General features: G+C 45.3%; 6 protein-coding genes across 6 annotated transcripts; 3 read left to right on the top strand and 3 right to left on the bottom strand.

Annotated features, from left to right (window-relative positions):
• Positions 1-140: 140 nt before the first annotated feature.
• Positions 141-2,105, top strand: MGL_3077 (putative phospholipase C; the record flags this gene model as incomplete). Its single annotated transcript, XM_001729481.1, has 1 exon — positions 141-2,105. The coding sequence occupies one exon, from the start codon at positions 141-143 to the stop codon at positions 2,103-2,105; it is 1,965 nt and encodes a 654-aa protein (XP_001729533.1).
• Positions 2,106-2,462: 357 nt separating this feature from the next.
• On the top strand, positions 2,463-4,430 carry MGL_3076 (putative phospholipase C; the record flags this gene model as incomplete). The annotated part of the gene is made up of 1 exon (XM_001729480.1): positions 2,463-4,430. One exon carries the CDS (start codon positions 2,463-2,465, stop codon positions 4,428-4,430), a length of 1,968 nt encoding a protein of 655 aa, XP_001729532.1.
• A 529-nt stretch (positions 4,431-4,959) lies between these two features.
• On the top strand, positions 4,960-6,918 carry MGL_3075 (putative phospholipase C; the record flags this gene model as incomplete). Its single annotated transcript, XM_001729479.1, has 1 exon — positions 4,960-6,918. One exon carries the CDS (start codon positions 4,960-4,962, stop codon positions 6,916-6,918), a length of 1,959 nt encoding a protein of 652 aa, XP_001729531.1.
• Positions 6,919-7,871: 953 nt separating this feature from the next.
• Positions 7,872-8,726, bottom strand: MGL_3074 (uncharacterized protein; the record flags this gene model as incomplete). The annotated part of the gene is made up of 1 exon (XM_001729478.1): positions 7,872-8,726. The coding sequence occupies one exon, from the start codon at positions 8,724-8,726 to the stop codon at positions 7,872-7,874; it is 855 nt and encodes a 284-aa protein (XP_001729530.1).
• Positions 8,727-10,986: 2,260 nt separating this feature from the next.
• MGL_3073 (uncharacterized protein) lies at positions 10,987-11,901 on the bottom strand (the record flags this gene model as incomplete). Its single annotated transcript, XM_001729477.1, has 1 exon — positions 10,987-11,901. One exon carries the CDS (start codon positions 11,899-11,901, stop codon positions 10,987-10,989), a length of 915 nt encoding a protein of 304 aa, XP_001729529.1.
• Positions 11,902-12,506: 605 nt separating this feature from the next.
• MGL_3072 (uncharacterized protein) lies at positions 12,507-12,989 on the bottom strand (the record flags this gene model as incomplete). Its single annotated transcript, XM_001729476.1, has 1 exon — positions 12,507-12,989. One exon carries the CDS (start codon positions 12,987-12,989, stop codon positions 12,507-12,509), a length of 483 nt encoding a protein of 160 aa, XP_001729528.1.
• Positions 12,990-13,131: the final 142 nt, after the last annotated feature.

The following is a 13,131-nucleotide window of genomic DNA, read 5'->3' as shown; positions in this document are numbered from 1 at the left end:
GCGATGAGATGACTATATTAATGGAACAGGGTCAAGAATGTTACTTGAAGCATGTGGAGAAATATGGAAGCTATGGTTTGATAAATAAAGCGTTAGGATTCCACAGCTTAATTGTCTCATATCCTTGCTTGTCCTAAGTCATGTTCTTCAACCAGGCGTGGGCAAGTGCGCTTGCTGTTGCGTTTGCTGTCGCGCTAGGGTCGGCCGGATCAGCACACGCATCGGAATCGGGAGAACAGAAATGGAGCAATCCTGGCAAGGATCTCAAAAAGATCAAGCACATTGTGTTGTTTATGCAAGAAAATCGTGCGTTTGACCATTATTTCGGTACGATGCACGGTGTTCGCGGTTTCCAAGATCCAAATGTCATGGTATCAAACAACACAGGTCAGTCTGTCTTCCATCAACCAGTGGATAAAACGATTTTGTCTCCAGCTCCTCCGAAGGATGTTCATGAACTCCAGCCCTTTTATCTCAATTGGAAAGGTGGTGATTGGAATGAAAAAACGCAGTGCATGCTTGCTGGTGTAAACGACTGGGTTTTCAATCATGCTGCATGGAACAATGGTGAGAACGATCATTGGGCTCTTAGGAACTCTGTCTACAGTCTCGGTTATTTCAAAGAAGATGAAATCCCGGTTCAATGGAACTTGGCCGACTCTTTCACCGTCGGTGATATGTACTACGAGTCGATTATCGCGTCGACCGATCCAAACCGTGTTGCATTCTTTGCTAGCACTATTAATCCCCAGCATGGTAGTACTGTGGAGGGTTCTAACAAGCATATGGGTGGTCCTGTGTTGAACAACCACGCTTCAGATGGATGCCAAATTGCGGCGAACGGTGGTCCGCTTTCTTGTATGCCTCTTCGCTGGAAAACGGTTCCCGAATATCTCCAAGATGCTGGAATTTCCTGGCAGGTGTATCAAGATGAGGACAACTTCGGTGATGACCCACTTGCTTTCTTCTCACAATACGAAGAATCATCCAAGCACAAGGGTGAGCTTGCAAAGCGCGGTACATCCTATGTTGGACTCAAGAAGTTCTACGAAGATGCCCGTGACGGCAACCTCCCAGAAGTTTCATATATTGTGGCTCCCGAGAACCTTTCAGAACACCCACCGTTTATGCCAAAAGACGGTGCATGGATCCAGCGAAAGGTTGCTGAAGCTGTTATGAATGGAAAGGACTGGGATTCAACAGCTTTGATCTATTCGTATGATGAAACAGGTGGATGGGCGGACCATGTCATGTCTCCGCACCCACCAAGGTCTGAGAAGGGCGAGTGGATGGTTGATCCATTCTTGAACTTCAAAGGTATTCAACCCATTGGTCCTGGTTACCGTCTGCCATTTTACATTGTCTCACCTTGGACTCGTGGCGGACACGTTTTCACAGAGCACGCTGCGCACGAGAGCCAAACGATGTTCCTCGAAAAATGGGCAGAGGCTCATGGCAAGGGTTTCCAATCAAAGGAAATTCCAACTTGGCGCCGTCAACAATTGAGTGATCTCGTCAACGCATTTGACTTTAGTAAAGAGGACACAAGTGTGCCTTACATTCCTCGTGTCCGGAAGCCGTCGCAAGACCATTTGACACATCGCTTTAATGGTGGTATCAAGTGCCTTATCTCACATGCTGGATTGGTGTTCCCACCTGTTCCTTACGGCAAGCAAGACTCAAGTAATTCCATGCAAGTGAACAAGGGCTATAAGTCTGTACGTGGTGATTTGACAGAGGGTCGCAAACTCGCATTTGAAGCCAATGGACGTGCCCTTAGTCACGCTAACGGCAAACTCGGCACGAGCGCCACGAAAAAGAACCATGACGGTGGTGACCAGCTTTTCATACTTCATTGGCTTGGCAGCGCGCCCAAGGACAATCGCTTCCACATTGCCACTGAGAAAGGAGATTACATCACCAAGAAACTCTCGCTTAGTGACAACAAGAATGACGCTGGTGTGTTTTCTATCAGGGATGTGGGCAATGGTGCTGGATACAACGTGACGGAACTCAACGCAGGCAAGCAGGTGACCATCAGCAAAGATGGCTCCCCCGAATTTGGCGACTCGTCTTTCCTTAAGATTTACAGTGTCACTCGTTAACATGCTTAAGATGTAGATTTGACAGTGAGAATCACACTCTTTGTCGCTTTCGACGAGGCAATAACTACGATTCCTTGTATGCACATCGTATGCGTTTATATCGACTCGAAATTTTGTAATAGCCACCACAGACTCTCGCGGCTCATGTTTACAGAAACCTTACAAGCGAGTGCTAGACAAAATTTTGACGTGACTGCTTTATATCGCCAATATGATTGGCGGCAGATAAAGGCATGGGTGTTAACATTCCACTTTAATTTCCTCGTACCATTACATGCCGCACTCCGCACGTGTGTGCGATCGAATTCAATTTAACACTGTCGACATGGCGCACAAGATTTGTGCAAGTTTACAACCATGTTGCTAGCAATTTTTCTTTCTATAGCAATAAGCCTTGCAACGGCTGCAACCTGTCTCGCTAACGAACAAACGCGTAGTTTCAATGGTGACAAACATGGGCTAGAGAAAATTAAACACGTCGTCTTGTTCATGCAAGAGAACCGCGCATTTGATCATTATTTTGGAACCATGCCAGGTGTACGTGGTTTTCAAGACCCCAATGTTCACATATCAAAACATACAGGGAAAGACGTGTTTCATCAGCCTGTGAGTAAGTCCATGTGGAACGGTGGAAGCCTACAGCCGTTGTGGTACTACCCGCCCAAAGGTGTGAACGAACTAAAGCCTTTTTATTTGGCATGGCAAGGTGGCGATTGGGTGAACCGCACTCAATGTATGGTCGCTGGAACCAATGACTGGAGACAGAATCATCAAGCCTACAATAAAGGCGAAATGGATCAATGGGCTATTGCAAACACACCCTACAGTATTGGATATGTTCGGAAGGATGAAATCCCAGTACAGTACATGCTTGCTGATACATTTACGATTGGAGATATGTATTACGAATCAGTCATGTCCTCAACGGATCCGAACCGTGTCTCTTGGTTTTCTGGGACAATCAATCCGCCACATGGCAGTAGTGTCAATGGTTCAAACAAGCATATGGGAGGCCCAACATTTGACAATAGCGAAAGTCCAGGATGTCAACATTCAGACTCAGGTGGTGTTTTCTCTTGTATGCCTCTACGTTGGAAAACTGTGCCAGAATATTTTGAAGAAGCAGGTATTTCGTGGCAAGTCTATCAGGATAAAGACAACTTCGGTGATGATCCACTGGTATTTTGGTCGCAGTACCAGACTTCAGCGAAAAAGAAGGGGTCACTCGCTAAGCATGGTACTTCTCATCCCGGTCTAGAGAAATTTTATGAGGACGCTCGCAATGGCAACCTGCCGGAGGTATCATACATTGTTGGACCTACAGAACTGTCAGAACATCCACCTTATATGCCTATTGATGGTGCATGGTTGCAAGGAGAGATTGCAAATGCAGTAATGACAGGGAAAGATTGGGATTCCACTGTTTTAATATATTCGTTCGACGAGACAGGTGGTTGGGCTGATCATATCGTTGCTCCGCTCCCTCCGAAGAACGTCGAAAGTGAATGGGTCGACGATCCGTATGATGCATCTATCGGGAAGGCACCTATTGGCCCTGGCTTCCGCGTACCCTTTTACATTGTATCACCATGGACTCGAGGCGGGCACGTTTTCACTGAGCACGCTTCGCACGAAAGTCAAATCCTCTTTTTGGAGCAATGGGCTGCGGCAATTGGCAAGCCTTTCAAATCGAAGGAAATCACACAATGGCGTCGCAACCAACTAAGTAATTTAGTCAAGGCGTTTGATTTCAGCGATTCAAACACAAACGTACCTTCCGTCCCACACGTACGCACGCCTTCGAAGGACCTTATCACTGGCGAATACAATGGCGCAGATGTGTGTCAAGCCGTGTTTTTCAAGCATGTGCAACCGAAGCTGCCTTACAAGAAATTAGATTCGAGCAATTCAATGGAAGTAACCAAAGGATTTAAACGACTACGTGGTGACGTGACGGAAGGTCGTCGCCTTACATTTGAAGCCTATGGATATGCGCTGAGCCATTCAAAGTCGAAGCTCAAGTCTAGCTCTTCAAAACAAGAGCATAATGGAAAGGATCAACTCTTTATCGTCCATTGGCAAGGCTCAGAGCCAAAAGACAACCGTTTCTGGATCTCAACCACCGACAAACGCTACTTAATGGATTCACTATCGCTCTCGAAGAATGAAAATGAGGCCGCCACTTTCTCGTTGAAAGATCTTGGAAATGGCGCTGGATACGCAGTGACGGAGTTGAGCTCTGGCAAGCGATTGCAATTGGGTCAGGATGGTTCCGTATATTTGGGTGGAGAAAATACATTCCACATTTATAGTGTGACTATTTAATCGTCAACGCCTTAGTCTTGCGAACCTTCCAATGAATATTTCGAATGCTTGTGTCCGTACGCACTTGAGCACAAGCGCATGTGTGTGCACGTGTGCGTGTGTGTGCGTATGCCTATTAGCCCTTTATAAATTAGCCTAATTCCTATCTTCCAAAGCCTACCTTAGTTATTTATCGTTCAAGTAACAAAAAGATTGTCAAAGATGTTTCAGCTGAATAAATCAGTATTCACTTCGTATCCCCCTAAGGAAATTTTGTGTATTTTGACAACTCTCCGCCCTCAATATATTGAAGAGTTTATTTTCTGGTGTTATAGTGGCCAAATGCGTGAGGACCGAAGTTGCACGTGTATATTGGATCTGCGTCAATTTGTAAGCGAATGAAATCAAGCGCCAATCGTTGTGCTCAAGATATTCAGGGTCAAGCACGTGTGTACAATTTAACAGAACGAAGCTAGAAGCACATTGGCATTATAAGCAGGACGTAGCATGAGATTGTGAGGTAAAGGAAGGGGTTCCTCCTGAATATCTTATGGCTCGCTTCATTCAATTCTTTCTTTCTATTGCGGCTCTGTGCTTTGGGGCGGCACCCGCAACCGCAGTCCACGATGAATTGAAGAACATTAAGCACATTGTAATTTTCATGCAGGAGAACCGCGCGTTTGATCACTACTTCGGCACGATGGCTGGTGTGCGCGGATTCCAAGATCCGAATGTTCACATCTCGAAACACACTGGGAAGGATGTATTTCATCAGCCTGTGAATAGCTCCATGTGGGACGGTGACGCAGATCAGCCATCCAGCTACTATCCACCCAAGAATGTTACAGAGCTTAAGCCTTGGCACATTCCGTACCAAGGAGGTGACTATCATGAACGTACACAGTGCATGGTGGCTGGTACAAATGATTGGCGACAGAATCACAATGCTTGGAACGGGGGTGAAATGGACCGATGGGCGATGGCAAATACCCCTTTCAGCTTGGGTTACTACCGTCGAGATGACATTCCAATCCATTATGGGATTGCTGGCAACTTCACGATTGCTGACCACTACTACGAATCCATTATGTCGTCGACAGATCCGAACCGGATTTCACTTTTCTCAGGGTCCATCAATGTCAACACCAGTGTGATTGGTGGAGGCGGCCTCAAAGTAGGTGGCCCTGTGATTGACAACAATGGTGATCCTCGTTGCCTTGTAGCCGACAACAAGGACTTTTTCTCATGTCGACCGCTCAAGTGGAAAACGGTGCCTGAGTACTTGTACGAAAAGAATATCACGTTCCAATTTTATCAGGACTTCGACAATTTCGGTGACAACACACTCGTTGCCTTCACGCAGTACAAGGAGGCAGCTAAGAATAAGACTGAATTTGCCAAGCGTTCTGTTTCTTTCATTGGAATTGACAGGTTTGTTGAGGATGCTAAGAAGGGGACGTTGCCTGAGGTGTCGTACCTTGTGGGACCTATGCAGTTGTCTGAACATCCACCTTACACGCCCAAGGATGGCGCTTACATCCAAGCAAAGGTCGCGAATGCAGTCATGAATGGCAAAGACTGGAACTCTACTGTGCTCTTTTACTCATACGATGAGACAGGTGGTCTAGCCGATCATGTTGTGGGTCCCCTTCCACCTAAAGATGCCAAGGGTGAATGGATTACTGACCCGTACGATAAGTCGAAAGGCAAGGTCCCTACAGGTCCAGGTTTCCGCGTACCATTTTATGCTGTCTCGCCATGGACACGGAACGGTGGTGTGTTCACAGAGCATGCCGCGCATGAAAGTCAGATTCTATTCCTGGAAGAATGGTCCAAGGCTGTCGGTAAGGGTTTCCACACGAAGGAAATCAACCCTTGGCGTCGCGCCCAGTTTAGCAACTTGGTGAATATGTTCGATTTTTCTTATCATGATTCAAGTGTTCTTGATCTGGGTAACGTGCCTGAAGCATCGAAAGATCCAATCACTCATGAATACAATGGAGCTGATGTATGTGCACTCAAGTTCCGCACCAACGTGCAGCCAACAGTGCCGTACAACAATTCGGAGGCACAAAGCCTTCGTGTAGAGACTGGCTACAAGCCAGTACGTGGAAATCTAAGCGAGGGTCATTTTCTCACGTTTGAAGCCAACGGCAAGGCGCTCAGCCATAAGGACCAAAAGAAAGTCGGCTCCGCAGATGCGAATAAGGACCATGATGCTGAGGACACGCGGTTCGTTCTGTGGTGGCAAGGAAAAAACCCCAAGGACAATTCCTTCCTTATTTCCAACGCAGATAAGCACAATCGAATGTACATCACGTCGTCTTTGGACCTTTCATCGAAGAAGAAAGACGCTGCTCACTTTTCGATCGTGGACTTAGGGAACGGCAAAGGGCACCTTATCACCAATACTCATTCCAACTTGCAGCTCACGCTGGAAAAGAATGGTGCTGTGTCTATGAAAGAATCAGGGTCGAACGAGTTTAAAGTATACAGTGTAACGTTTTAGTTTTCTAGCATGTCATTGTACTGATTTGTGGATGCGATGCCAGAATGAGTCCGATTTCATTTGCCTAGACTATAGCATATTGGCCCGGTGAAAGTTTTATTTCATTGGAAACACGTGTGACTTTCAGGTATGGACATAGCATAATCAGTTGGAGTACACTCGCGCCATCGAGGCGTGCTATCGAACAGGAATGTGTGGGAGTGCAGCGCGTAGTTTCATGGCACTTCGAGTCATGTGAGTGCCAAAATGAATCAGTCTTGACACTCACAAAATTGAATTGATAGGGCCGAACACCAGTCATCAAAAAAAGGCCAATTTACTCGTTCAATAAAAACTTTGCCTAAGCAAAACATGGACAGTCTTATTTAATGCTCGAGAAAGAGCACATAAGGGTCGCCAGAGACCACTGTGAGTAAGTAGGCCGTCGCATGGAGCACTACGCTGATGCATCAGCACTAGATCTGGCACCATTGCACCGAGCTACTGTTTATTTGTAGAACATCATAATAACGACGGCGTTTTGTACATGTATGACTTTGTCAATGCCATACTGATTCCTGCAACAGGTTGCGATCAGGTGCCATGATGATACACTGTACTTCTAGAATATTATAACCCTACCTCACCCTAATAAGCAAAATTACTTGAAGTTCAAGCTGGAAAAACTGCCATTATCGCAGATATAACTATCAATATCAACGACAATTCGCTTGCCACAAAAGAAATAGCAAGAGCTCATATGAAAACATTACAGGTGACTTGTTTCATGTCCACGGCTGACAAAGATCGATTTTTTCAATGTGCATGCTATTCACTTTGCACATACATGATGATAAAAAACGACGCTTCTCGACCCTGCACCGATAATACCGCGAGGTTTAAAGTATTTACTGTCTGTGATGTCCCACGGCGGCCATCTCAATAAATTTCTTACTGAGTAATTCAAGTTAAATTTACGCGTTTTGACTCTTGTCGAGCTTTTTTTGACGGTAACCACTTGTCCATGGGAAGCGGAGAGCAGGAACAACAAAGAACGAATTGGTGTTGTCAGCAACGCCTGAGAGAGCATTGTACCAGGCTGAAAAGGAAGAAACTAGACCAAATGCACCTGCAAGTCTCAATAGCGGAATATGAGGGCTGATTCCATCGTTATACAGGTGCGAAACGCCAGAAAAAAAGAAACTTAAATCCAAAGAAAAGAACATGAGAAACATTGCAACTGTTGACTTGAGAGTTAGCATCATCATCAATGTGGTGAATATAAACCAGCCCATGAAATATAGGCCAATGGTCTGCAATTCACCATGCCCACCCTCAGCCTTTTTTATTGCCTCCATAATATTGAGACTTTGCGAGGGCATGACGAGAAGTGCATATGATATCCAGTATGCCCCGTACGACGTGAAGGTTGTAGCACCAAAAGTATTTCCAATTGCCATCTCCCACATACCAGCAAGAATTGGGATGAGCCCCCCGTACACAAATCCAATACACACCAATACTGAGAAGTTCTTTAGATCTAAAGTGCCAACATTAATGAGAGAGACAATAAATGTAGAAAAAGCAACGCCGCAAAGACCCAGCGGCGCTGGGTTCGCGACCTTTCGGTCCTTGACACTTCCGAACATACCAGGTTGCATCTCACCGCCGAAAGCATGATGGCCCTTTCCCTTAGGGAAATCCAAATGGGCAAGAGGCCCATACTTATCAGACGAGGCATCATTTTTGGTACTTTGTTTCTTCTTAGATGCGCTGGACTTTTTCTTTTTTTCATTATTTTTTCGCTGACTTTCAAATCGGTTCTTCATGTCAATGATCCGTCCTCAGTCGTTCAGTGAATATCGTACGTTGATGTTCGAGTGTCACGGCCTCAATAAGGGCACGCTGCCTTCTCACACCTAGGGTCCAAATAAAAGATACGAAATTCAAAGACTAAGTTGATTAGGCGTAGGATCTCGGGCCACTAAAATTGATTAGAACAAATGCAGTTCGTGTGATTGGTCGGTCTCTATCCGAGCGCGTGCGCATACGCTAAATGCGTGTCGCACATAAACATAAAAGGACATGTCACCAATGGTAGAAGCGACAAGTATGGGAAACTAGACCCTGGTCCTAATATTTGCAAAAATCCACGCAAATTAGCAGCACACCTGAGCGAAGAATGCAAAAAAACTTTAGACATCCATACTGACTAAATATGAGTAAATCGTTGACCAAGATGATGGCTGTTAGGATGTTCGCAGCTAACGTGCCCAAAGGCCACTGCATCCACTGACGCACCAACACTCTGTCGTCAACTTTTCGGGCAGGGTTGAAGCGTGACAGCTGCCAGCGGATCCAGGCTCCGGGAGGACAGAGAACAAGTGCGAATGTGACGTGTCGGAATGGTGAATGCAAGCCACAGAGGATGGCGGATCCAATCCAGGAGAGAGAACCAATTGCAATTGCGCATGCATGCGAAATGGCAGGATTCAATCGTTTCATAGGCAAAGCAGGTAATGCATCTAGTGGATAGGCGTCAGCCAATGCGCGCCCAGCCCACAATCCCGCGATACCCATCCCAATAGTCAAACCTGTCTGCGCTAGGGCGTCCATGACACTGTAGAGCCCGACGCGGTGATAATGCTGACCATTAGAGAATGCTTGGAACACATCAAGTGCCCAAGTGGAAAATGAAGTACAAGACCCGGCAAATCCGACGGTCAGCATTGGAAAGGCGGGGGCGTACCACGCTTCAATGGCCGCTTTTGAACGTTTGTGGGATGCATACCCAAACACCAAGCATCCGACAGCTTGTGCCCAGATCAGGGGGGCTACGCTTTGTCCATCATATGAATTGAGTGCTACCAAACCCAGCCGCGCCAATGTGCCCCAAATGGCACCTAAGGCAATCAGTGCGGCAGTGGCACAGATAGCTACAATCCCCATGGATGGTGGCAGGAGCATACCAGAGGCGGTTATCCGCCCTTTAGTTACATTACCGAAGTTGGGAAAAATAGACGTCATTTCAAGCTAGTAGAATGGCCCAAGCTTGTCGGTAAGGGTTTCCACACGAAGGAAATCAACCCTTGGCGTCACGCCGAGTTTGGTGCTAATCACATTCGATATGTTCTTTGATGGCAAGGAAAGAACCCTAGGGACAATTGACACCGTATTTCATATGCAGACAGGTACAATCGAATGTACATCACGTCGCCTTGGAACCTTCATCAAAGAAAAAAGACTCTGCTCACTTTTCCATTATAAACCTGTGAAATGACAGAAGTCACCTCATCGCCAACAATCACTTCAACTTGCAGCTCATGCTGGACAAGAATGGTTCACTTTCCATGAAAAAATCAGGGTCAAACAAAATCAAAGTGAACAGTGTTACGATTCGGTTTAAGGTTTTTTTGTATTTAATAATTTGTAGTGGCGCATAAACGACTTCTAACTCCAAGACTTTCTTAGTTACTGAACTATACGCTGATGTAACTTTATCTCGCTTCAGCTTTGTATGTCTGAGAAACCTAATATTCGGAAGACTCGACTGAATTGAAGAAATTTACACTCTTGACTGAACAGAGCGATTTCATCTTGCTGCGAGGCTGCGAAATATTATAATGGTGATATAGGTCTGTTCAATCACATTCTACGAAGCGACAAATCTATCCCAGCAATAGTCCCTGATGTCGGACCCAAATGACATTGAGTGCGTTTAAATGAGCGCTCAAGATTTCATAGTAATCTACCGTGTCAATATTTTGTATTTCACTACCACAAGTTCAAGCTGGAGGGATTGCATCTCTGCCACGTGAACTAAGCAAAAACGACGATGATTCGCATTTGGCACCACCAAATTGCAAAATTTCTTGAATGAAACCTTTCAACTCTTGTCTCACAAATAGCATATATCTTCTTAATTATATCCTTTTCATACCTTGTGGCCATGAAAGTTAGGGTAATGGTATCCTATCCCCAAATAAATTGTAACGTTCTAAGTGTATGCGTTGTATGGGATTTTCTAATGACTTGGGCAAAAAATGCTGCTCGACTTTAACTGTAGTGGAATTGAATTATATTTTACATTTATGCGATGTGGCTTTCGTCAAGCTTCTTAATACTGGAACCACTTGTCCAAGGAAAGTGGAGGGCAGGAAGAACAAATAAGGAGTTGGTGTTGTCAGCAACACCTGAGAAAGCGTTGTACCAGGCTGAAAAGGAAGCCACTAAACCGAACGCGCCCGAGACTCTTAAAAGTGCCGCTTGAGGTTCGTTTCCATCGTTATACAAGTACGAAACGCCAGAAAACAGATAACATAAATCCAACGAGAAAAACAAGAGAAACATTGCGATCGTTGACTTGAGAGTCAACATGGTCATCAATGTGGTGAACACAAACCAGCCCATGTAATACAGCCCAACGGTTTGCAATTCACCGTAACCACCTTCGGCTACTTTGATTGCTTCCATAATATTAAGACTCTTCGAGGGCATGATGAGAAGCGCATACGATATCCAGAATGCCCCATATGACGTGAATGTTGTGGCACCGAAAGTGTTTCCAATCGCCATTTCCCACATACCCGAAAGAATTTGAATCAACCCTCCGTAGACAAATCCAAGACATACCAGGATGGAGAGATTCTTAAGATTTAAAGTACCAACGTTAATAAGAGATAGCACAAAAGTGGAAAGAGCAAAGCCACAAAAGCCAAGCGGCGCGGGGTTCGCAATTTTTCGGTCATGAATGCTTCTGAACATACCGGGTTGCATCTCACCACCAAAGGCAAGATGACCCGTCCCTTGAGGAAATCTCAAAAATGCAAGGGGTCCATATCCATAAGACGCAGCATCAACTGCGGTATTTCGCTCCTTCTTGGACATTCGAGATGTGATCTTTTGTACAGTCGCTTTGTATTGATCTTCATATTGGTTGTGAACATCAATAATATGCCCTAAATCGTTCATGAACTTTTGATCCGTGACGTTTTCGTCCGCCATCTTAGCTTGGCCCAAAGTAGAGGGGATGGGTGAGAAACAGTCTGTTCATAGCTCGTGTATATTATATTGATAGTCGACGAAAGCCAATTACTGAGTTTGTTGGGTACAGTATCGCGGAGCAAGTGCTTTTACAAAAACATAAAAACGCGATTGGCTGGATGACCAACAGATTGCAAGCGCACACGCTAAATGTGTGTCGTGCATGAAGATACAGGAACAATATCCCATCATTCGTGCGAACGGACAAAAAGGGAAAAATAAGAATTTGGTCTCGCTTAATTCGCGCAATTATACGTGAAGTGGCCCTCTGTTGCTTTGAAGTATCCCGAAGCGAATTGTTATCGAGTATATTGACTAAACGAAACTGAACTGTTATATGTCCGGACAGCCGGGTGTTCGCTTGAATGCAGACATCTTTCGTTGTTGGCACTATGTGTGCGGTGGATACACATGATAAATGGAAAGAGTTGTACCATCAATGGTAGATCATGATGTAGCGCAACCTATTAGAGAAGAACTCGACTTAAATTCCGTTGAAGCGCCAAAAATTAACTGTAGCCGTTCAAGACCTCAGAGATGCGCACACAGGGCGGGAATGCTGTAGACTAAGCAATATGGTCGTGCTCCGGCTCTTTTGTTTGTGTCTTTGCGGTCCAGGGGAAATACACCGCAGGTACAATGAAGAATGAGTTAGAGTCGTCTGCAAGACCAGCAAATGCATTGTACCAAGAAAGAAAAGCAGTAACTATACCAAACGCCCCGCCCGCCCGCAGGAGTCCAGTATGAGGTAAAGAGCCATCGTTGAATATGTGTGCCACCATGCAAAACAGGAAAGTGAAATCCAGACAGAAAAATAAGAGGAAGAATGCAATGGTTGATTTAAGGGTTAAAAAGAGCATCATAGATGTGAAAACAAACCAACCAGCAAAAAACAGCGCTTGTGCATTGAGTAATCCCGTTTTTCCATCTGCTTTGACCATGCTCTCTACAATATGAAAGCCACCAGGAGTCAAAAGGATGCCGAAAGAAACCCAAAATGCACCGTAAGACGAAAAAACAGTCGCACCGAACGTATTTCCAACTGCCATTTCCCACATTCCAGCAAGAATTTGCATCAGCCCTCCATAACCAAAACAAACTGATATCATAATTGAGGTATCTGTCACATTTAATGTTCCTAGATTGATGAGAGAAAGCAAGAAAGTCGTTAGGGCAAAACTGCACAACCCG

This window comes from Malassezia globosa (assembly GCF_000181695.2).
Source record: "Malassezia globosa CBS 7966 chromosome Unknown mgl_sf_8.1, whole genome shotgun sequence".
Taxonomy (NCBI): Eukaryota; Fungi; Basidiomycota; class Malasseziomycetes; order Malasseziales; family Malasseziaceae; genus Malassezia; species Malassezia globosa.
Note: the sequence above shows the minus strand (reverse complement) of the source record. Positions and strands in the feature narration are given on the sequence as shown.